At 49.4% G+C, this 21,953-nt stretch overlaps 1 protein-coding gene and 1 pseudogene across 1 annotated transcript; both read left to right on the top strand.

Annotated features, from left to right (window-relative positions):
- Positions 1–621: 621 nt before the first annotated feature.
- Positions 622–3,797, top strand: LOC101553233 (BOLA class I histocompatibility antigen, alpha chain BL3-6-like; annotated as a pseudogene).
- Positions 3,798–15,507: 11,710 nt separating this feature from the next.
- LOC101545992 (patr class I histocompatibility antigen, A-2 alpha chain-like) lies at positions 15,508–18,689 on the top strand. The gene is made up of 8 exons (XM_055125037.1): positions 15,508–15,593; positions 15,875–16,141; positions 16,297–16,575; positions 17,124–17,399; positions 17,518–17,634; positions 18,057–18,089; positions 18,210–18,257; positions 18,398–18,689. The coding sequence occupies exons 1-8, from the start codon at positions 15,527–15,529 to the stop codon at positions 18,403–18,405; spliced, it is 1,095 nt and encodes a 364-aa protein (XP_054981012.1). The 5' UTR covers positions 15,508–15,526; the 3' UTR covers positions 18,406–18,689.
- The last annotated feature ends 3,264 nt before the right edge of the window (positions 18,690–21,953 follow it).

The following is a 21,953-nucleotide window of genomic DNA, read 5'->3' as shown; positions in this document are numbered from 1 at the left end:
ACAGAAGGTAAGACACTTGCCTTGCATATGGCCAACAAAGGGTTTGATCCCTGGCACCACCTATGGTCCCATGAACCTGCCAGGAGTGAGCCCTGAGTACAGAGCCAGGAGTTACTTCTGAGCACTGCCTGGTGGGCCAAAAGCCGAATAAAAAATCACCACCAACAATAAAAGGCTTTAAGTCAGATTCCTCACACGGCCAACACTGACAGGCATAACCTGAACGCACAGAAGCATCTCTGGGGTCCTCACGAACTTCTAAGATTGTAGCGAGATACTGAAATGAAAACTGTGGAAAACCACTGAGTCAGTCTCAGCCCTGGACACGGGACACAGTGCGACAAAGATCAGGTAGGGAGCAGTGAGAGGGTAAAGTCCCAGGTCCAAGGTGTGGCACACAGTGTCTCGTCCCCTGGATGGTGTTTGGGGCAGGAGATCAGGCCTGGGGATTCCTGGTCTCCCCAGAGTTTCACTTCTCCCTCTGCAACCTGTCAGCGCCTTCTGCCTAGATTCTCTGAAGCGTCCCCTGTCCTCTACCATTGGGCGATGCTGCCTAGATCAGCCAATCTAGGTTATAAACTGACTGGGATCCCGACGTAGAACCAGCCAGAATCTCTCACTATGTTGGATCAGCGACCCTTCCTTCTGCTCTCCGGGGTCCTGGAACTGACCCAGATCCAGGCGGGTGAGTGCGGGGTCAGGAGGGGAGTTAGTTGCGGGGAGGGGAAGGAGCGGGGACTGCCAGGCATTGATGTGTAGGACTCTCCAGAAGGAGTTTTTCCGGTTCCCTGCCCGGATACCCCACCACTCCGAAATGTTCCTCCTTGTCCCCACAACCTTCAACTCCTTTCGCGTCCCTAAGTCTCGTCCTTCTCGGTCCCTCTCCCCTTTCCAGTCTTCTGAGCCCCTCCACCCCGCGTCCCGCCCCATCACTCCTGGACCCGGCGCGGGGCTGCGGGGAGAGCCGGATCTCACCCCTTCCCCTCCCCCAGGCCCCCACTCCCTGCGATATTTCCGCACCGCGTGTCCCGGCCTGGCGGCGGGGAGCCCCGCTTCATTGAAGTCGGCTACGTGGACGACACGCAGTTCGTGCGCTTCGACAGCGACTCGGCGAGTCCGAGGATGGAGCCGCGGGCGCCGTGGGTGGAGCAGGAGGGACCCGAGTACTGGGAGCGGAACACGCGGGTTGCTAAGAGCAACGCACAGAATTTCCGAGTGGGCCTGAGCAACCTGCGCGGCTACTACAACCAGAGCGAGGCGGGTGAGCGCGGCCGGGGAGGGACGAGCCAACACGGGGACGGGCCGGGTCGCCCCGAGGCGAGGCGAGTCCGAGAGTCCCCGAGGCTGAGGGACCCGCCTCGGATCCTTGACCGGGAGGCGCCGCGGGGACCGGGCTCCAGTTTCGTTTTCAGTTCGGGGTTAATCTGTACCGGGTGGTTCAGACTCTCACACCATCCAGTGGATGACCAGCTGCGAAGTGGGGTCCGACGGGCGCCTCCTGCGCGGGTACTGGCAATTCTCCTACGACGGCGCCGACTACATCGCCCTGAACGAGGACCTGCGCTCCTGGACGGCGGCGGGCACGCAGGCTTGGAGAACCCAGCGCAGGTGGGAGCAGGCAGGTGAGGCTGAGTACAGCAGGAACTACCTGGAGAACATCTGTGTGCTTTGGCTCCTCAGACACCTGGAGAATGGGAAGGACACGCTGCTGCGCGCAGGTACCATGTCTCCGGATGGTGACGACCCCTGACCTTCCCTGGGGAGGCCAACAGCCCACAAGGGGAAAGATAGTCAGGGTCAGTGTCAAAACAGCGCCCCTTCTTCAGGAGAGAGACAGACACGCCTGGTTTCCACGTTCTTTACCACAGAGACTGCCCTCCGCTCAGACCCACCCAGTGTACTCAGGAACGTGAGGGGCATAAGTGTCCCTGGAGGAGGGGAGACCACTGAAATAATGAATATGGGTTCCCTGGGACCCGGCAGCCATCTATCATTTCTCTCAGATCTTAGCTCGGACTCTTGCTTTTCTCTGTCACTCACCCACCACCTAGGACAGGACCAAAGTCAGTGTCTCCTGACAGACCCAAAACCTGTTCTAGAACTTTTAAAGGAATAGGATTTTTATCTAGTTTCTCCAGCCATGCTTGTGTCTGGATATTTGCCTCCTATTCCAAACCAATTATCCTGTTCATCCTCATCATGGAAGTGACCCAAAGTGTGAATTTTCTCATTGTTCCTCCTCAGAAGCCCCCAGAGGACACATAACCCACCACCCCTTCTCTGACCGGGAGGTCACCCTGAGGTGCTGGGCCCTGGGCTTCTACCCTGCCAAGATCACCCTGACCTGGCAGCGTGATGGGGAGGACCTGACCCAGGACACAGAGCTGGTGGAGACCAGGCCTTCAGGCGATGGAACCTTCCAGAAGTGGGCGGCTGTGCTGGTGCCTTCTGGAGAGGAGCAGAGATACACGTGCCATGTGCAGCACCAGGGGCTGCCGGAGCCTGTCACCCTGAGATGGGGTGAGGAGGGGGACGGGGCACAGAGCCTGTTCTCAGGGAGTCAAGGTTGACCCCTCTGGGGAACTGTTGAAGGTCAGGCTGGGGCTGGAGGTCAAACCCTCTCCTTCCTCCCTTCCCAGAGCCCCCTTCTCAGCCCACCATCCTCACTGTGGGCATCATTGTTGGCCTGGCTCTCCTCGGGGCTGTGGTCACTGGAGCTGTGGTGGCAGCTGTGATCAGCAGGAGGAAGCGCTCAGGTAAGATGGGGGTGGGTTGGGGGGAATCTGTCCAACATGGCAAGTCTTGAGTCTTGTCCCACTTTGGGGGTCTCCCCCCATATTAGCTCTCCTGCCTCATTAGCGGGAGCACCACCCGCCCCTGTGCTGTTGCTCACACTCCCCTGTGTGTGCCGCTCTCAGGTTTGCTCAGAAAAGACACTTTCACCTCCATAAACTGGGCATGAACCTGGTTCCCAGGGTCTCGGATCACAGGGACTGTTCCTGTGAGCACAGACCACCAGGAGAGGCTGGTCAGTCCAGGAGCGTCTCCTTCCTGAGTGTTTCCTGGTCCTGCCCTCAGTCTTTAGAGTTCTGACGCTTCCCGGGGTCCAGGCCTAGAGAGCTGCTCTGTGGCCTCAGGACCCAGTGCTCTCCCCGACCTTCCCTGGATGTTTCCTTCCCACAGGTGAGGAAGAAGGACAGTACACTCAGCCTGCAAGTAAGTGTGGGCAGGGCTGGGGCCCTGGAATCCTGGGGACAGAGATGGAGCCCATGGGGAGCTCCTGCACCCCTAGTTCCTCCTCTAGTCCCACCCCCTGGGGCTCTGACCTTGGCCTGTTTGTTCCTCCCCATACAGCGACAGTTCCCAGGGCTCTGATGAGTCTCTCTCGAACCCAAGAGGTGAGACTCTGGAGGCTGGAGTGGGTGGGGTTGGGCAGAGGGGACAGGACTGGGTTTGGGGGTTCTTTGAGCGGGATGCTGGGAGCTTGCTCAGGATGTCACCACTTCTGTCACTCACCTGAGTCTCTTCATTCTTTTCTCTCACAGTGTATGACAGCTGCCCCTCTGAGTGTCCTCACACCCCACTGTAGTGTCTCATGAACTGCTGATTCTCCTTCTGCCCTGGGACCTGAGTGTGTCTGTGTCCTGTCACATACTGTGAGGGGGTGACTGGCCCACCCCTGCCCACCTGGCCCTCCACACTGACCTGCCAAAATTTTCTTCCCTGATGCTCTGGGCTGTGCCAGCAGAGACAGGACTCAGCCGTCTCCATCTGTGTTAGCTTCTTGTTTTCCTGAATAATGTTTCTCGATTACTGAAATCTGCATCTGATTTACATTTTTCTAATTCCGGTTTTGTAGGGTTGTGGCGTTAATAAAGGAAATTCCTAAAGTTTGTGAAGGAACAAATAGAAATCTTGAAACTTCCATGTGTTTCCTGTTTTGATTTGAGTCTGTCCCTAATGTGACAGGGAGGCTGTGAGGGGATGGGGGGACAGACCTGTGTCCAGTCTTTCTCTGTCTCAGTCACTGTGGGATTTGATGTGGTCACTCATCTGTCTGGGTCATTTTTCCTGCTCCTTGTACTGTTCCCTCAGTAGCACCTCGTGACACAGGCCCTTGCTCACAGGGACTCAGGTCACACCTGGCCTCATCCTTCCCAGGTCCGTGAGCAGCGAGGACTTCTGTGCTGGTCAATCTAGGCTTAGGCCTGGGTCTGCTCCTCAGCCCCATCTGGGTGTTTATTTGTTGCTTCTGTGCAGGAGGTGCCTGTTCTCTTGTACACACATTCACAGCTCATTCTCTCAGTGTGTGTCCCCATCTCTGAATCTCAGGAGGCATTTGCCTCTCACTGTCCCCTCAAGGCTCAGCATGGCCCCTGCACACAGGAGTGTCTGTGGTATTGAGAGATGAGTGTTCAGACTTGCAATTTAGCCCTCCCACCCAGCAATCCTGAAGCTCTAAGGAATCTCAGAGCTGTCTGTGCTCTGAGTTGATGGATTTATAAACTACTCTCTGTTTCCTTCAAACCTTGGAGTTACAAAATGGGATCTGTGAACCCAAGATCCTCTTCTAAGAGAGAAATTGCTGTGTGCTGCTGGTGTCAGTGTGGGAGGGAGGTAAAGTGAGTTTGAGAAGTTGTGTAAGAAAAGTGGAGGTGACATTGATGTCACTTGGAGTAGACATTGTAGCTGCCATAGCACAGCATGTTGGTTGAGGTTGCATGAATAAGACAGTGTCTCTACCATGGTCTATTGCACCAGATATAGGGATGATATTTTGGGTCTATCAAAGAGCAATGAATGAAAATCAGACAAAACTTACCAGTCTTTGAGATTTAGTAGGAAGAGACAGATTTAAACTGAAAATATAATAACCAAGTGTTCTCGTTTGAAACTGGAAATCTCCAGGGGGAATGGAACCTGTTTACAAGTTTTTGGTGACTTGGACAGTGGCTGTTTTCCTAGCCTGCTCAGTGTGGCTCCACAGGAAGGTGACCTTTGAGGAGATATGGACGGCTGTGAGGGACTGTCTGTGTGGGTGTCTGGTGCCTGGCAGGAAATGTCAGTGTAAATGCACCAGTGCAGGTGTGAGTGTGTGTCAGGGAAGAGGAGGCAGCAGTGTGGCTGGAGCAGTCACAGAAGTGAGGTCCTGGTGCCCTCAGGTCATGAGGCTGCCATGACTCTGGAAGATTTGACTTCTATCTAAGAGGGGCAGCTACAGGCAGGTTTGAATGAAGATTCAGGTTATTGCAATTGTCTCTGGGTCATCAGTCTGGCTGCTGTGCAGATGAACAGCTGAGGGGACAGTGTGATGCTGGAAACTGGGGAACTGGGGCAGATTCTGGGGTAGAGATTTTGGGGGCTTTGGGGTGTGAACAGGCGAAATAATGGAAGTTACTGGATTCTGCAGGCATTTGAAGTTGGACTTTACAGCATTTCCTAATGTATGGAATCTGGGTTAGGAGTCAGGGAGAAATCCAAATGTCAGGATGTGCAAGTGGAAGTATGGGTGCTTTCACTGGGCTCAAGAAAGATCCTGAGCAATCATAGAGTTCACATCCTATGACCACTTCCCAGATGAAAACAGAGGCTCTCCACTCCTCAGGTGTAGGATAACATAGCCTCAGTAGTTTAGGTTTATTGGGTTACTCCCGTTACAGTGCTCCTATTCCTCTTTGTTTATTTGTAGCTTCTTTCTTAGTGTTCTGTTGACTTGTAAATAATGTTTTTCTCTTCCCCTTGAATCCTTTGCATAGTTTATTCAGAGCAAGTTCTTTTTGTATGGACACAGGAAGACTTAACAAATGTTATGCCTTTGTAACCTGGGAGTCATTTGACTCTACATGATATTTTCCTCCAGGGCATCTGTTCTCTTGACCTAAGCCTCAGCTGTCCTTACTTCCTAGCACCCCCAAAGCACGGTCCCGACATGGGACAAGAAGGACCCAGGGCAAGCGGTGAGTTGTGTGCTACCCTGGCATCGAGATGGGCCTGGACAAAGGGCCTAATGCTTAACTATAAGTTAAGAGCTTGATCATGGACAAATGCTGTCATGATCCAAACAGTGATACTAGATTTGGACCCTGCTAGAGTGAGGAATGATTAATCTGGCCTGAGTGCTGTGGTCTGAGCCTGTGGCAAGATGTTGCCAGGAGAGCTGCCTTGCAAGCCTCAATGTATCCCTTGCTATGTCCATACAAAAATAACTAGTATTAAGATGTTAATAAGTTCCTGGACTAAGGAAAAGAAAAAAACCTTAAGAGTAAGGAAGGGCTTTGGAAGCATGCTGGAATGTTGGCTCTGCTAAACATAAGGTGCAGGTCTATGCCTTACAGAGACAAGCTCAGAAAAGATGTTTTAATTGTGGAAAACCAGGCCACTTTCGTAGAGATTGCAATGTGCCCCCAAGCCGTGCTACGAGAGCACATCCTGGGCCCTGTCCCAGGTGTAAGAAAGGAAACCACTGGGCCAGAGACTGCAGAGCCAGACTTGCACCTCCTGGGCCCTGTCCCCGGTGTAAGAGAGGAAATCATTGGGCCAGAGATTGTCGCTTTAATTTTGATGTAGTGGGTGACCCCAACTTGGGACACCTGGAAGGGGACCAGCCCCAGGCCCCGCAAAATCAGCAGATGTTCTCAGTTGCAGCCCTTTTCCCCAGTGTGGGAGCGTGTGGCTCCCACATACTTAACTTTTGGCCATTTAATTTCTTGGTAAACTTGACCCCAAGTTGTTGGGGTCCATCCAAAGGCACCGAGGCAATTTTGGGGTATCAGGAAGCCTGAAGTCACCATAAGGCTCCTGATGTACTTGCCCTTTAGGTACAGGTTGACCTGCTAGTGGCACCATATCGCCTACAATGATTTCTTTAAATGTTGTTTCTTCATCAAATTTTTGTCCCTGTTTTCAGAGACTCCAAGGATTCTTATATTTTTCCTCTTGAACTCATCACATAATTATCTGGTAGTCTTTTCATTACTTTTGACTATTTTCCACCTTCTGTTATTTTCTAGTGGTTTTCCCCATCTCATCTTGAGATCCTTGATATTTTACTCAACTGCTATTAATCTTTTGTTCATAGTTTCAACTGAGCTTTTTATATTACCTACCATACTCTTCTTTTCTGCTTGTAGTATTCTCTTTTTGGTACTAATTTTTCTGCACACTGGCTTTGCTTAATACCTGTACTATTGTTTCTTTGACCTCATTCAATATCCTCATATTGATGTTTCTAAAATTATTGTCTGAGAATTTACTGAGTTGGTTGGTGCTGGTGGCACCCTCTGTGTTCTTGTGTTCACACATTGAGCTTGGTGACTTCTGTGTGTCTTCCCCATCGGGCTTGCTGTGCTCCTAGGAGCCGTGGAACTGGCCTATTGATATGGTGGAGTTAAGAGTTGTGTGTGCTTTTGAGAATATGCCCTGGGGGCCCAAAAACACACAGCAGAAACAACATCCACACTTCAATGTTCATTGCAGCACTGTAAACAATAGCCAGAACCTGGAAAACAACCCGAGTGCCCAAGAACAGATGACTAGGTAAAGAAATTATGGTACCTCTACACAGTGGAATACTATGCAGCTGTTAGAAGAGTGAAATCATGAAATTTGCTTAGAAATGAAGTGACATGAAGAGTATCATGTTGAGTGAAATGAGTCAGAAGGAAAGTGACAGGCATAAAATGACTGCATTTGTTTGTGGTATATATAAATATATGTGTGTACGACATAGAAATATTGCACTCATTTGTGGAAATAAAAAGTAACAGAATGGGAGACTAACACCCAAGAATAGTAGAGATAAATACCAGGAGGAGTACTTCACAGCTTAGAAGCCGACCTCACATGCTGGGGAAAAAGGCAGCTCAGATAGAGAAGGGACCACCAAATAAAGGGTGCTAGAAGGGCCCGCTTGGGATGGGAGATACAGGCTGAAAGTAGACTATAGACTGAACAGGATGGCCACTTAATACCTCTATTGCAAACCACAATACCCAAAAGGAGAAAGAGAGAGAGAGAGAGAGAGAGAGAGAGAGAGAGAGAGAGAGAGGAGAGAGAGAGAGCAAAAGGGAATGCCCTGCCACAGAGGTGGGGTGGTATGGAGGGGATGAGGTGGGGGTGGTGGGAGGGATGCTGGGACCATTGGTGGTAGAAGATGGGCACTGGTGGAGGTATCAGTACTCAATAATTGTACAATTGTAATATAAGCACGAAAATTTGTAAGTCTGTAACTGTACCTCACGGTGATTCACTAATAAAATTTTTTTAAATGTGTGTACATATATCACTGTATCACTGTCATCCTCTGGCTCATTGATTTGCTTGAGTGAGCACCAGTAGCATCTCTATTGTGAGACTTGTTGTTACTGTTTTTGGCATACCAAATATGCCATAGGTAGCTTGCCAGGCTCTGCTGTGGGAGCAAGATACTCTCAGTAGCTTGCCAGGCTCTCCAAGAGGGGTGGAGGAATAGAACTCAGGTCAGCCGCATGCAAGGCAAATGCCCTAGACGCTAGGCTATCACTGCAGCCTGTGTACATATATAGAAGGAGAAAAAGAAAAAGGGAAAGAGTTAAAGAGAGAGAGAGAGAGAAGAAAAGTGTCTAAGTGCCTGCCACAATGGCAGGCAGTGAGATTAGGTGGGAGGTCAGGAAGAAAATTGGGATCATTGATGGTGGGAAAAGTACACTGGTGAAGGGACGGGTGTTGGAATAGTATATGACTGAAATCCAATCATGAGCAACTTTGAAAGTGTGCATATCACTGTAATTCAATTTAAAAAATAAACAAATGAGAAAATAAAAATTTGAGTGTCGAGGCTGTCGGGACAAGCTGTAAGGGAGGGGAATTCAACTACCCCTGTTCCAAAAAGACCTTGGGGTTTTCATTTGTGCATTGGAATGCTGTGTGGCAGTGTGTAAAGTTTCAGGATCTGCGGGGCTGGGTCTATTAAGATGATGCAGTTCTCCTGTAGAATCTCGGAGAGGTTTGTTTTTTATTAAAATGGTAAATATATTTCACCCTATTCCAAGGCACTCACTAAGTTATACTTCTTTTGAATGCATTATCTCCTTAGCCTGACAAACTACAGACGACAGCTCTTGTTTGGCACACATATACCCTGCGTCCCTGTTTGGACTGTTGTTTGGTTTGGTTTTTTATTAATTTGGTTTGTTGTAGTTTTAATCTTTTGTTTAATTATTCTTTACAGTTCCAGGAATAGAATCCAGGACCTCACTCACATAGAACCAAAGCTTATTGCTCCTTCTCCTTTTTCTTCTCTTTTTCTTCCTCTTCCTCTTTCTCCTCCCCTTCCTCTTCCTCCTCTTCTTCCTCTTCCTCTTCTTCCTCCTCCACTTTTTCTTCCTCCTCCCTCTCCGCCCCCTCCTCCTCCTCCTCCTTCTTCCTTCCCACCTCCAATGGCCCAAATTTCCTTCCTGCCCCATTCCCAATCTGCCTCTGTGGCAGACACCCAGATGCCCACCACCAGCACCACCACCTTTTAGGCAGTATACCACCCTGACTGTGGCAAATCTCGTCTGATCTCTGAAACTTTTAGGGGGAATGGTTTGGTTGATTGGGGCTGGAGGGTGGGCTATACCCAGTGATACTCAGTGGTTACTCTTGGCTCTACACTCAGGAACTACTTCTGGTGGTACTTGGGGAACCATATGGGTACCAGGGATTGAACCTGGGTCAGACACATGCAAGGCAAATGCCCTGTGGTTCTATGATTGCTCCAGTCCCTAGATATTGTGCTTTGCAATGCACAATCACTATGCCTCTTTTTTCCAGCATTCAATTCTTGTCCACAGTGACCATTTCCCACTATCATTGTCGTACTGACCTCTTCTGTGTGATAACCACACTTCCACCTCAGCACCCCACTGTGACAAGCTTCCTAACATGGAGCAGAGAATCCTCAGTCTACTGCTAGTTGACTTTAGTGCTCTACTTCTCATCCACATCCCCCTCCCAAACTCATGATTTGGTGAGTGGGGGAGAGCGACACCCAGTGGCACTTGGAACAACTTTCAGTTCTGGGGCATCTGGAACTGGACCTGCAAAAGTGCATGGTGCTCCAGTATTTTGAGCATCTCTCTAGAGGCTATTTTTTTAGTGATTAAAAAATGTTTCCAAGTACTGTTAGACTTAAAGAAAACATGTAAAGGTGGCACAGAGTTCCCATGTATCCCTCTCTATTTCCACTAATCGTTACATCTCACATTATTGCAGAACATTGTTGTGGGCAAAGAAGCAACAGTGATACACTTTTGCTAAACTCCATATTTTGATACTATTTGTTTTCCTCGCATCCCTTAGAGGTTTTAGGGTGCCATATCGGATACATGTTAGTCCCAGTCACATCTCTCTGTGGCAGTTTCTCAAATGTTCCTTGTTTTGATGATATTGACATTTTGAGAGTACTGTAGGGTGTGGTACTCCACCTCCAAATGACCAGACAGCAAAATGAGGAAATATTCTATAGGGACTCCACAGGTAACATAGTCCTGAGATGTGGGAGAAAGGTCTGTGTGTCCATAGTCACAGTGACTGTGCCCTCACATTGATGGCTACTTTGTCACACTTTCCTCTAGTGTATCACATGTTCTTTCCTACTGCGCCGTGTGGGTCTCTAAGCTCAGCAGAGTCCAGCCCTGCTCTCCCAGAGGCCATTTCCCAATAAGTTCACTCTCTCACCTCCTGAGATCCGGGTCCTACTACCTTTTCTCTGTGTCACCAAGTAAGCTCATTCCACATTCCCCACATTCAGGGGGTGAGTTTATTTCACTTTCTTTTCTTTTTGGCAAGGGGTCACTCAGGTGACTCAATTATTGCTCCTGTCTTTGTGCTCAAATATATTTCCTATTGATCTCATATATAGTGAGATCATCACTATACATCAATGGTTACTTATGTAACTTCTCTCCATTCCCTCCTCACTTGCCCATATGATCCTTGTCCTTTCCCAAACTGTATTGTTAGAAATAATCATTATGTACAGCACACCCTGTCAACTGCTAGGCAATTTTTGTGAAACATCCATTGGGGGATGGGTATTTGCTTTTGCATCACTCCATATTCAGGACTCACTCCTTGTTGTATTCCCAGGGATCGTTCTTGCCTATTATCCAGGGACAATATTTGGTGCAAGAGATGGAACCAGGCTCTGCTATGTGCAAGGCAAGCTTGATGTAATATCTCTCCATCCCCTGAAACATTCATTATTAATGAATGTTGGGTAAAATTATAGGAGAGTGATCAGTAGGTTGTGGGTCAGTCTGTGTGTAGCTTTCTAAGAAACTGGCAGGTGTCTTCCCTGGGACCTGAGCCATTTGCATCCTGCCAGCAGTGAAGGAGTGTGACTTTTGCTCCACATCCTGGTCAGCACTTGGCATCACCATGGCCTGGAATCCATCCTGAGGTTTCACTTTCCAGGTGTGACTTGTCATGCAGTCAATCAGGAACTAAAATTTTCACTTAAATAAGATGTTTAGAGAGACTTATTTATTTAACTTTATTTCAGTTATTACAATTGTCCTTTACTCTTACTTGTTTCTGTTATTATCTTACCATGTTTAATGTATAAGTTAAATTGTCATAGACAAAAATGTGCTGAATGAAATTTAGTATGTATGGCTCTCAATTCAATTTAAAAAATTTAAGGAGCCACACCCACCTGGCACTGCTCTAGACTTATTCATGGCTCTGAGTTAGGGCTCACGCCTGACAGGCTCAGGGCCCCATATGAAATGCCGAGATTGAACCTGGGTGAATGCATGCAGAACAAGTACCCTACCAGGGGCCAAATACTATTGACTGTTGGAGGAATCTTCTGTGGATCCTAGGATGTGTCTCCAAGGAGAAAGGGGCACTATTTTGGGATCAAGGCCATTCTAATAGGTGTGGAATGGTTTTTCTTGATGATTCATGTATATTTCCTTAAAGGATGTATAGTGTTGAATATTTCATTGCGCTTATTTGCCCTCAATATATCTTCTCTGCTGAGTGCTGAGAGTTTTGCTCCTTTCAAAAATTGAGCTATTTGAATGTCAGAGATATAGTAAAGAGCTTAGGGCTCTTGCCTTGCAGGCAGCTGACCAGAACTCATCTCCCCACACCTCATGGAGCTCCCTGAGAATCATCAGAATTCAATTCTGAGTAAAGACAAAAGTAAGTCCTGAGCACTGTTGGGTGTGGCAAAAAAGTAGAAGAAATATTGAGTAGTTTTATTTTTTGTTCAACTTGAAGAATTCCATGCTAATTTTATAATGTGTTCTTTATCACATATTTGATTTTCAACTACTTTCTTTTTGCTTGGGAAGAGAGAGCCCATACACTGATTATACACCTTTGATCCTGCCCTTGTGGGTCTTGACTGATGCTTACACGCTTGGTTGTGGAGTCCAGGGTGACACATTCGCTTGTAATGCTTGTGAGCATTGCATTTTATTGATTATCAGTGTGAAGCTTCTTTTGTGGGTATAAACTATGAATTAATGCATAGATTTACTATTATGGAAACGAAAGAGAGATCAATACCTATGATGTTTCCTAGGTAAAGAACATGGGTGCTGGGGGACAAAATGACTTATGTATTTATTTTTTATATTCTTGAAAACTTGAAAACACTGTGGTGCTCAAGATTAACTCCTATTTCTGGCTCAGGGATCAGTCCTGGCAGGACTTTGAAAGACCATATGCGGTTCCGAGGATTAAAATTGTGTCAGCCATGTGTAATGCAATTATATTACCTGCTGCATTATCTTTCACACCATGAAGAGTGTTTTTAATTTTCTTGTATGTACATGAAACAAAGTTATAAAACAAAGCTCCCGGAAGAGAGTGATGCAGAATCTCCTGCCCTTACACCAGGCTGTCTTCACTGGGGCTGATTGGAGGGGGGTGCATTGATTTTCCCTCCTCACCCAAGCAGAACCCTGGCAGCCAAAAACCTCCAGAACCCAACCACAACCATGCTCAAGGCCACTCTCCACACACTCAGATGAGCCTCACACAAAGGAACCAGCAGAAGAAACCAGGTATGTGGGACCTGGGGCTGAGATCTCCAAGCCTGCTCGGATTGGGACTGGGACACTTCCACCCATGTCCTCCATTTTCCAGTAGCTTGGCAGTCACACCCACAAACTGCCCCTGGCACCATGTAATCCCATCAATGACCAAGATCCAGATACTATAAAACAAAGCTCCGGGAAGCACACAGCTGCATTTGCGGCCGCGTGACCTCTTATAGTCTAACTCACTGATGTACCTAAAGCAGCACACATGTGTTTTGTTTTAACACACTTGCTTGTATTCTCTTATATACATTCTCCGTCCCTCTTGGAGAGGCTGGCAGGCTGCCAAGAGTATCCCACCTGCATGGCAGAGCCTCGCAAGCTCCCCGTGACGTATTTGATATGCCAAAAACAGTAACAATAACAGGTTTCATTCCCCTGACCCTGAAAGAGCCTCCAATACAGCACCATTGGGAAGGACAAGTAAGGAGAGGCTGCTAAAATCTCAGGGCTGGGATGAATAGAGACGTTCTTGGTGCCTGCTCGAGCAAATCCATAAACAACGGGATGATAGTGATACAGTGATAGAGTGATGTACTGTCACTGTCACTGTCATCCCGTTGCTCATCGATTTGTTCAAGTGGGCACCAGTAATGTCTTTCACTGAGAGATCCAATACACACGGGTAGCTTGCCAGGCTCTGCCGTGCGGGCTCGATACTCTCGGTAGCTTGCTGGGCTCTCCGAGAGGGGCGGAGGAATCGAACTCAGGTGGGCCGTGTGAAAGGCGAACGCCCAACCGCTTTGATGTACATAAATAGTTTTTAATAGTTATGTATAAAAAGTCCTGACACATAAAACACCTGTCAGATAATTTTAAAATTTTGACATTCTATTCTATTCTATTCTATTCTATTCTATTCTATTCTATTCTATTCTATTCTATTCTATTCTATTCTATACTATGACCCATTACTTTTTTTCAGGACAGATGCCAGGATCTCATGACTGAAAGGCACTGCTCTCATCCCCAGCCTCCTCAACTAACTTGACTTTTCTATCTAGAAGAGGTGGCTAGATTGTATGTATCTGGGAATATTGCTCAGAGTTAAAGTTTTGGACCCTGGAAATATTACTCAGAGTGAACTTGTTGAGGCCTGGGAATGTTGTTAGTTTAGACAGCCTGCAGACATGAGACCAGAATGCTGGTGCTAGAGGTGAAATAGTGCCCCAGAGGGGGCGGGGGGTAGCATTCCTATCTATCTTGCTATATCTCTACTTCCTCTCCTGAAAGAATCTCCCTTTGAGAAAGCCTATTACAAAGATGCTTTTCCCCATGAACCAAGGCCCTTGGATGTGTAAAAGGTTATCTTGCATAGATTAAGGTTGTTATTTGCCTGAAAAACGTTTTTCTGATGATTATGGATTCTAAGTAATAAATATGATTCATGGAGAACAGTCAGGGCTCAGTCCACAGGCTATGAGCCCCTTACCGCATGCTTTTCATGCCTATTTCTGCCTCTTTCTTAGGCCTCAATGCATCCCTGGTTCAGGTCTGCTCAACTGGGGCTGATCCCTGGCAAAAATCTAATATGGTTTTTCTTCAAAAGACTTTCTAGGGCCTCGTGAAATAGTATAGCAGGTAAGGTGCTTGCTGTGCACCTTGCCAGAATCAAGTTATTATTGCCTGCACCCCCTATGTTCTCCTGAGCACTGTCAGGAGTAATTCCAGAGTACAGAGTCAGTGAGCATCACTGGGTGTGACCACTTGACCTCCCAAAAAACTTCCTGTTAGATTAACTTGTTGTTGATATTATTCCAGTTGAAGTAATTTCCAGGCTTTAACTCTGCAGGAGAGATTGTACAGAAGTTAAGGCGCTTACCCTGCTCATGGCCAACACGGGTTTGATTCCTGGCACCACATAGGGTCCCATGAACCTGCCAGGAGTGATCCCTGAGCACAGAGTCAGGAGTTACTCCTGAGCACTGCCTGGTGTGGTCAAAAGCCAAAAACAAAACAAAATAATCACCACCAACGATAAAAGGGCTTTAATTCCGATTCCTCGCAGGGAAAACACTGATAGCCGTAACCTGAATGCACAGAAGCATCTCTGGCGTCCTCACGAACTCGTAAGATTGTAGCAAGGTCCAGAACAGAAAGCCATGGAAAATCGCTGAGTCAGTCTCAGCCCTGGTCACTGGTAGACAGTGTGACAAAGATCAGGTGAGAGGGCGAAGTCCCAGGACCCAGGTGTGGCTCCCAGTGTCTCCGTTCCCAGGGTGATGTTGGGGGCGGGAGATCAGGTCTAGGGATTCCTGGTCTCCCCAGACTTTCACTAGTCCCTCTGCAATCTGGTCAACGCCTCTGCCCGCAAACTCGTGACACATCGCCAGCCCTCACTCCCATTGGGCGTCGCTATCTGGAGCAGCCAATCAGCGTCCGCGCGGCTCCCAGTTATAAACCGATGGGAATCACGAGGGAGTTGGAAGGACTCTGCAGACTTCTTCAATATGTGGGAGCTGCGACAGCTGCTTTTGCTGCTCTTGGGGGCTCTGGCCCTGACCCAGACCCGGGCGGGTGAGTACGGGGTCTGGAGAGGAATTCATTGCGGGGGTGGGGGGGGAGGTAGAAACTACCAGTCTGATGTGCAGGACCCCCAAGAAAGTTTCTCCGTTTCCCTGCCCGGTGCCCGCCTCCTCCCCAACAACGTTCCTCCTTGTCCCTCCAACTTTCAACTCCGCCCGCGCCCCTAAGTCCCGCCCTTCTCGGTCCTTACCCCCTTTCCCGTCTTCCAGTCCCCTCCCTTTCCCTCACCCTGGCCCCGGGGCGCGCAGGTCTCACCCCCTCCTCTTCTCCAGGCAGCCACTCCATGCGGTATTTCTACACCGCCGTGTCCCGGCCCGGCGGGGAGCCCCGCTACACCGAAGTCGGCTACGTGGACGACACGCAGTTCGTGCGCTTCGACAGCGACTCGGCGAGTCAGAAGATGGAGCCGCGGGCGCCGTGGGTGGAGCAGGAGGGACCCGCGTACTGGGAGCGGGAGACGCGGATCGCCAGGGACAACTCTCAGACTTACCGAGTGGACCTGAACACGCTGCGCGGCTATTACAACCAGAGCGATGCGGGTGAGCGCGGCTGGGCAGGGACGAGCCAACACAGGGACGGGAAGGGTCGCCCCGAGGCTGAGGGACCCGCCCCGGACCCTTGACCCGAAGGAGCCACGGGGACCTGGCCCCGGTTTCGTTTTCGATTCAGGGTTAATCTGTGTGGGGCGGGTCAGACTCTCACACCCTCCAGCTGATGTACGGCTGCGAAGTGGGGTCCGACGGGCGCCTCCTGCGCGGGTACAGTCAATACTCCTACGACGGCGCCGACTACCTCGCCCTGAACGAGGACCTGCGCTCCTGGACGGCGGCGGCGGGCACGCAGGCTTGGAGAACCCTGCGCAAGTGGGAGCAGGCGGGCCAGGCTGAGTACCGCAGGAACTACCTGGAGAACATCTGCGTGCCTTGGCTCCTCAAACACCTGGAGAACGGGAAGGACATACTACTCCGCTCAGGTACCGGGTCCAGGGTGCTGAGGACCTCTGACCTCCGCTGGGGGGCCCTGCTCCCCACAAGGGGGAAGGTAGTGGGGTTCAGTGTCAGAACGGCTCTGCTTCTTCAGGAGAGGGACGGTTTGGTTTCCATGTTTTGTACCAGAGAGACTCGCCCTCCCCTCAGGTCGACCCTGTGTCCACAGGACCTTGAAGGACCCCGGTGTGTTGGGGGAAGAAGGGGGGGCGGTGAGAGCTTCTCTGAAATAAGGAATATGGGTTTCCTGGGATCCAGCAGCCATCTGTGAATTTTCTCAGATCTTAGCTCTGACTCCTGCTTCTCTCAGTCACTCACCCTCCACCCAGGACAGGGCCAGAATCAGTGTCTCCTTAGAGACCTTAACCTCCTACCAAAACCCTGTTCTAGAACTTTCCAAGAAATTAGGATTTTCTCCAGTTTCTCCAACCAAGCTTGTATCTGGATTTTTACCTCCTATTACAAACCAATTAATCTGTTCATCCTCATTCTGGAAGTGACCCAACATGTGAATTTTCTCATTTTCCCTCCTCAGAAGCCCCCAGAAGATACATCACCCGCCATCCCTTCTCGGACAGTGAGGTCACCCTGAGGTGCTGGGCCCTGGGCTTCTACCCTGCTGAGATCACTCTGACCTGGCAGCGTGATGGGGAGGACCTGACCCAGGACACAGAGCTGGTGGAGACCAGGCCTTCAGGGGATGGAACCTTCCAGAAGTGGGCGGCTGTGCTGGTGCCTTCTGGAGAGGAGCAGAGATACACGTGCCGTGTGCAGCACCAGGGGCTGCCGGAGCCTGTCACCCTGAGATGGGGTGAGGAGGGGGACGGGGCACAGAGCCTGTTCTCAGGGAATCAAGGTTGGCCCCTCTGGGGAACTGTTGAGGGTCAGGCTGTGGCTGGGGTCAGACCCTCTCCTTCCTCCCTTCCCAGAGCCCCCTTCTCAGCCCACCATCCTCACTGTGGGCCTCATTGTCGGCCTGGTTCTTCTTGGACTTGTGGTCATTGGAGCTGTGGTGGCAGCTGTGATCTGCAGGAGGAAGCGCTCAGGTAAGATGGGGGCGGGAGAGGGGGATATCTGTCTAACATGGCAAGTCTTAAGTCTTGTCCCACTTTGGGGATCTCCTCCTTGTGTTAGCTCTCCTGCCTATTAGTGGGAGCACCACCCGCCCCTGTGCTGTTGCTCACACTCCCCTGTGTGTGCTGCTCTCAGGGTTGCTCATGAAAGACACGTTCACCTCCATAAGCTGGGGATGAACCTGGTTCCCAGGGTCACAGGGACTGTCTCTGTGAGCACAGACCGCCAAGAACAGGCTGGTCAGTTAAGGAGCATCTCTTTCCTGTGTGTTTCCTGGTCCTGCCTCAGTGTTCAGAGTTCTGATGCTTCCCAGGGGTCCGGGCTCGAGAGCTGCTCCATGGCCTCAGGACCCAGTGCTCTCCCTGACATTCCCTGGGATATTTTCTTCCCGCAGGTGAGAAAGGAGGACAGTACATTCAGGCTGCAAGTAAGTGTGTGCAGGGCTGGGGCCCTGGAATCCTGGGGACAGAGACCAGAGCCCACGGGGAGCTCCCGCACCCCTAGTTCCTCCTCTAGGTCTGACCTTGGTCTGTTTGTTCCCCCCCAGACAGCGACAGTTCCCAGGGCTCTGATGAGTCTCTCTCGAACCCTAGAGGTGAGACTCTGGATGCTGGAGTGGGCGGGATTGGGCAGAAGGGACAGGACTGGGTTTGGGGCTTCTTTGAGCGGGATGCTGGGAGCTTGCTCAGGATGTCACCATTTGTCACTCACCTGAATCTCTTAATTTTTTTTCAGCAGTCTGAGACAGCCTCCCAGCTGGGTTTCCTCATCTTCCAATGTTGTGACTCAAGAACTGCTGATTCTCTTTTCTGCCCTGGGACCTGAGTGTGTCTGTGTTCTGTCACATACTGTGAGGGGGGAGACTGATCACCCCTGCCCACCAGACCTTCCCCACACTGACCTGCATTCTCTCCCTGATGCTCTGGGCTGTGCCAGCAGAGACAGGACTCAGCCGTCTCCATCTGTGTTAGCTTCTTGTTTTCCTGAATCATGTTTCTCCCTTACTGAAACCGGCATCTGATTTGCATTTTTCTAATTCCTGTTTTGTGGAATTGAGGGGTTAATAAAGGAAATTCCTGAAATTTGAGAAGAGACAAATAGAAATCCTGAGACCTTCCATGTTTTATCTGTTTTGATTTGAGTCTGTCCCTGAGATGACAGGAGAGGCTGTGAGTGGATGGGTGGGGACAGAACTTTGCCCAGTCTGTCCCTGTCCCAGTAATTGTGGGCTTTGATGTGGTCACTCATTGTCTGGGTCTTTTCTTGTTGTGGTCCCTCAATGCATCTCATCCCACAGGCCCTTGATCACAGGAACTCAGGTAACACCTGGACTCATCCTGTCCCAGGACCTTGAGCAGTGAGGACTTTTGTGCTGGTCAGCCTAGGTTCAGGCCTGGGTCTGCTCCTTAGCCCCATCTGGGTGTTTATTTGTTGCTCTGTGCAGGAGGCTGCCTGTTCTCTTGTACACACATTCACAGCTCATTCTCAGTGTGTTTCACCATCTCTCAGCCTCAGGAGGCATTTGCCTCTCACTCAATGTTCAGGATGGCCCCTGCACACAGGAGTCTCTGTGGTATTGAGAGATGAGTGTTCAGACTTGCCATGTTGGAATTCAGCCCTCCCACCCACCAACCCTGAAGCTCTGGAATCTCAGCGTTGTCTGTGATCTGAGTTCATGGATTTATAAACTACATCAAATTTAGGGATTAGAAAAATACGGGATCTGCAAACCCAAGATACTGTTCTCTGAAGAGAGAAAGTGCTGTGCGCTGTGGGTGCCAGTGTGGAAAAGAGGTAAAGTGAGGGTGAGAAGCACTTGCGAGAAAAGTGGAGGTGACATCGATGTCACTTGGAGTAGACATTGTTGCTGCCCCAGCACAGCTTATATGTTGAGGTTGCATGAATAAGACAGTGTCTCTACCATGGTCTACACTGATCATGTACCCACTGTGCCAGATATGGGGAAGATATTTTGGGGTCTATCAAACAACAGAGAATGAAAATCAGGCAAAACTTACCAGCCTTGGTGATTTAGTAGGAAGGGAAAGACAGACTTACACTGTAAATATAATAACCAAGGCAAGTGTTCTGGTTTGAAATTGGTAATCTCTGGGGAGAACGGGACCCACTTATAAGTGTGTGGGGACTGGGACAATGGCTGTGTTCCTAGTCTGGTCAGTGTGGCTCCACTGGATGGTGTCCTTTGAGGAGACATGGAAGGATGTGAGGGACTGACTATGTGGGTGTCTGGTGCCAGGCAGAAAATGTCAGTATAAATGCACCAGAGCAGGTGTGAGTCTGTGTCGGGGAAGAGGAGGCAGCGGTGTGGCTGGAGCAGTCACTGAAGTGAGGTCCTGGTGCCCTCAGGTCACAAGGCTGCCATGACTCTGGAAGATTTGACATCTATCTAAGAGGGGCAGCTACATGCAGGCTTGAATGAAAATTCAGCCTGGTGCGATTGTTTCTGGGTCATCGATCTGGCCCAGATGGACAGGTGAGGGGACAGTGAGCTGCAGGGAACTGGGAAACTGGTGCAGATTCCAGGGTAGAGATGTTGGGCACTTTGGGGTGTGAGCAGGTGAAATAATGGAAGTGACTGGATTCTGCAGGCATTTGAAGTTGGACTTTACAGCATTTCTTAATGTATGGAATCTGGGTTAGGAGGCAGGAGTCAAGGAGAAACACCAAATTTCAGGATTTGCAAGTGGACTTATGGGTGCTTGCACTGGACTCAAGAAAGATTCTGGAAGAAGCTCCCTAAGGCAATGACACCAGAGGATCCAGGTCACCCTCCTGGATGTCAGAAATGCAGGTGATAACAGCAGCAGGACAGACAACCCTGGATTCAGGTGGGATGTCTGGGCTGGGATAACAGGCTCCAACAGTGATATTTAAATCTTGGAGAACATATGAGCACAACCCAAGAATGATGACTAAAGAGAAACAACAAAGATGAAATCCTGAATCCCCAGAGCTAGGCGACCTGACCAGACCTCACAGATATGACACCGTGTGGAAGGCACAGGGATACGGAGCCACAAATGCCAGTGAGCTGATAGATTCTTAAATCTCAGAGAATATGACATGGAGGAAGTCTGGGTTTTAATATGTTTGCAGACTCAGAAATGAATCTCAGAACCAAGCAGCTCGATGCAGAGATGTCTGCAGACAGCCAGGCTGATTTCAGATGTGAGCAGGCATCATCCCTCCACCTGCCCCCTGTAATATGGTCGCCACAAACCTCGAGAACTAAAAAACAAAACCAAATAAAACCAAACCCAGGTACACGAGGCCAGTGACTGAAAAGTCCAGGCCTCAAGGGATCAGGACAGGCGGCTCCTTCCCATCTCCCTGTCCATACAGGGTCCTGGCTGTCACGCCCACAAACTGTTTCTGGGTGCCATTTAAGTGCATTAATGGCCATGATCCAGAGAATCACAAATGAATCTCAGAACCGAGCAGCTCACTGCAAAGATTTCTCTGGACACTAATTGTTTAAAATTTTAGAATTTCAGGAGACATTTCGTGATATTCATAACAAGCAATGCAAAATAAATTATCTAGCATCTGTCTCTGGGGTAGGCTTGAGTGGTGGTGAGAAAATTCAAAATAATGGGGGTGGGAAGGTATAATGCTGGTGGGATTGGTTTTGAAATATTGAATGTAATCAATTATTGTAAACAACTTTATGAAAATAATATTTAAGAACAATAATATTGTTGGAGGTGAGGCTTCTGGTTTCAGGCCCATTTATCAGGAAGAATGTAATGACTGTACCTCACTGCCCCTGTCCCCAGGTGGACCCCAGTAAATAATGACACCTGTGCTCCAGGCGCCACATGCTGACAGAGACTGGGAGAGGCCTGAGTATGCCAAAACATGCCAAAAACAGACCAGGGGTTCAGCTAGATGGGGAACTCGTGAGTCATTCACCAGAGAGCACTGTGGGTGGGTGATGCTTAAACTACACATTTAATTATTTTCTTCTGGGAAGGAAAAAACAAGAGACCCTGTGCTGGAGGATTCTGTTTGCTTCTCTGAGGGGTTTGGCCATTGGAATGAGGCGGTGGGTGTGAGCTCAGCAGCAGGAAAATGCCTCAATCTATTTCCTAGCTGGATTTCCTATTAGTGTAAACGATAGACCCCAAATTTTCCTAATATTGGTAAAGGACAAGAGAGACCTGAGATGTATCTATGCATCATTGTAACACACATTACTAATACATGTACTATAGAAGACACACATACACAGAGCAGACATGGATGTACATGCAGAGGTCTGTATGGGCAT

Source organism: Sorex araneus, chromosome 2 (genome assembly GCF_027595985.1).
Source record: "Sorex araneus isolate mSorAra2 chromosome 2, mSorAra2.pri, whole genome shotgun sequence".
NCBI classification, from domain to species: domain Eukaryota; kingdom Metazoa; phylum Chordata; class Mammalia; order Eulipotyphla; family Soricidae; genus Sorex; species Sorex araneus.
This window is presented reverse-complemented; position numbering and strand designations above follow the sequence as displayed.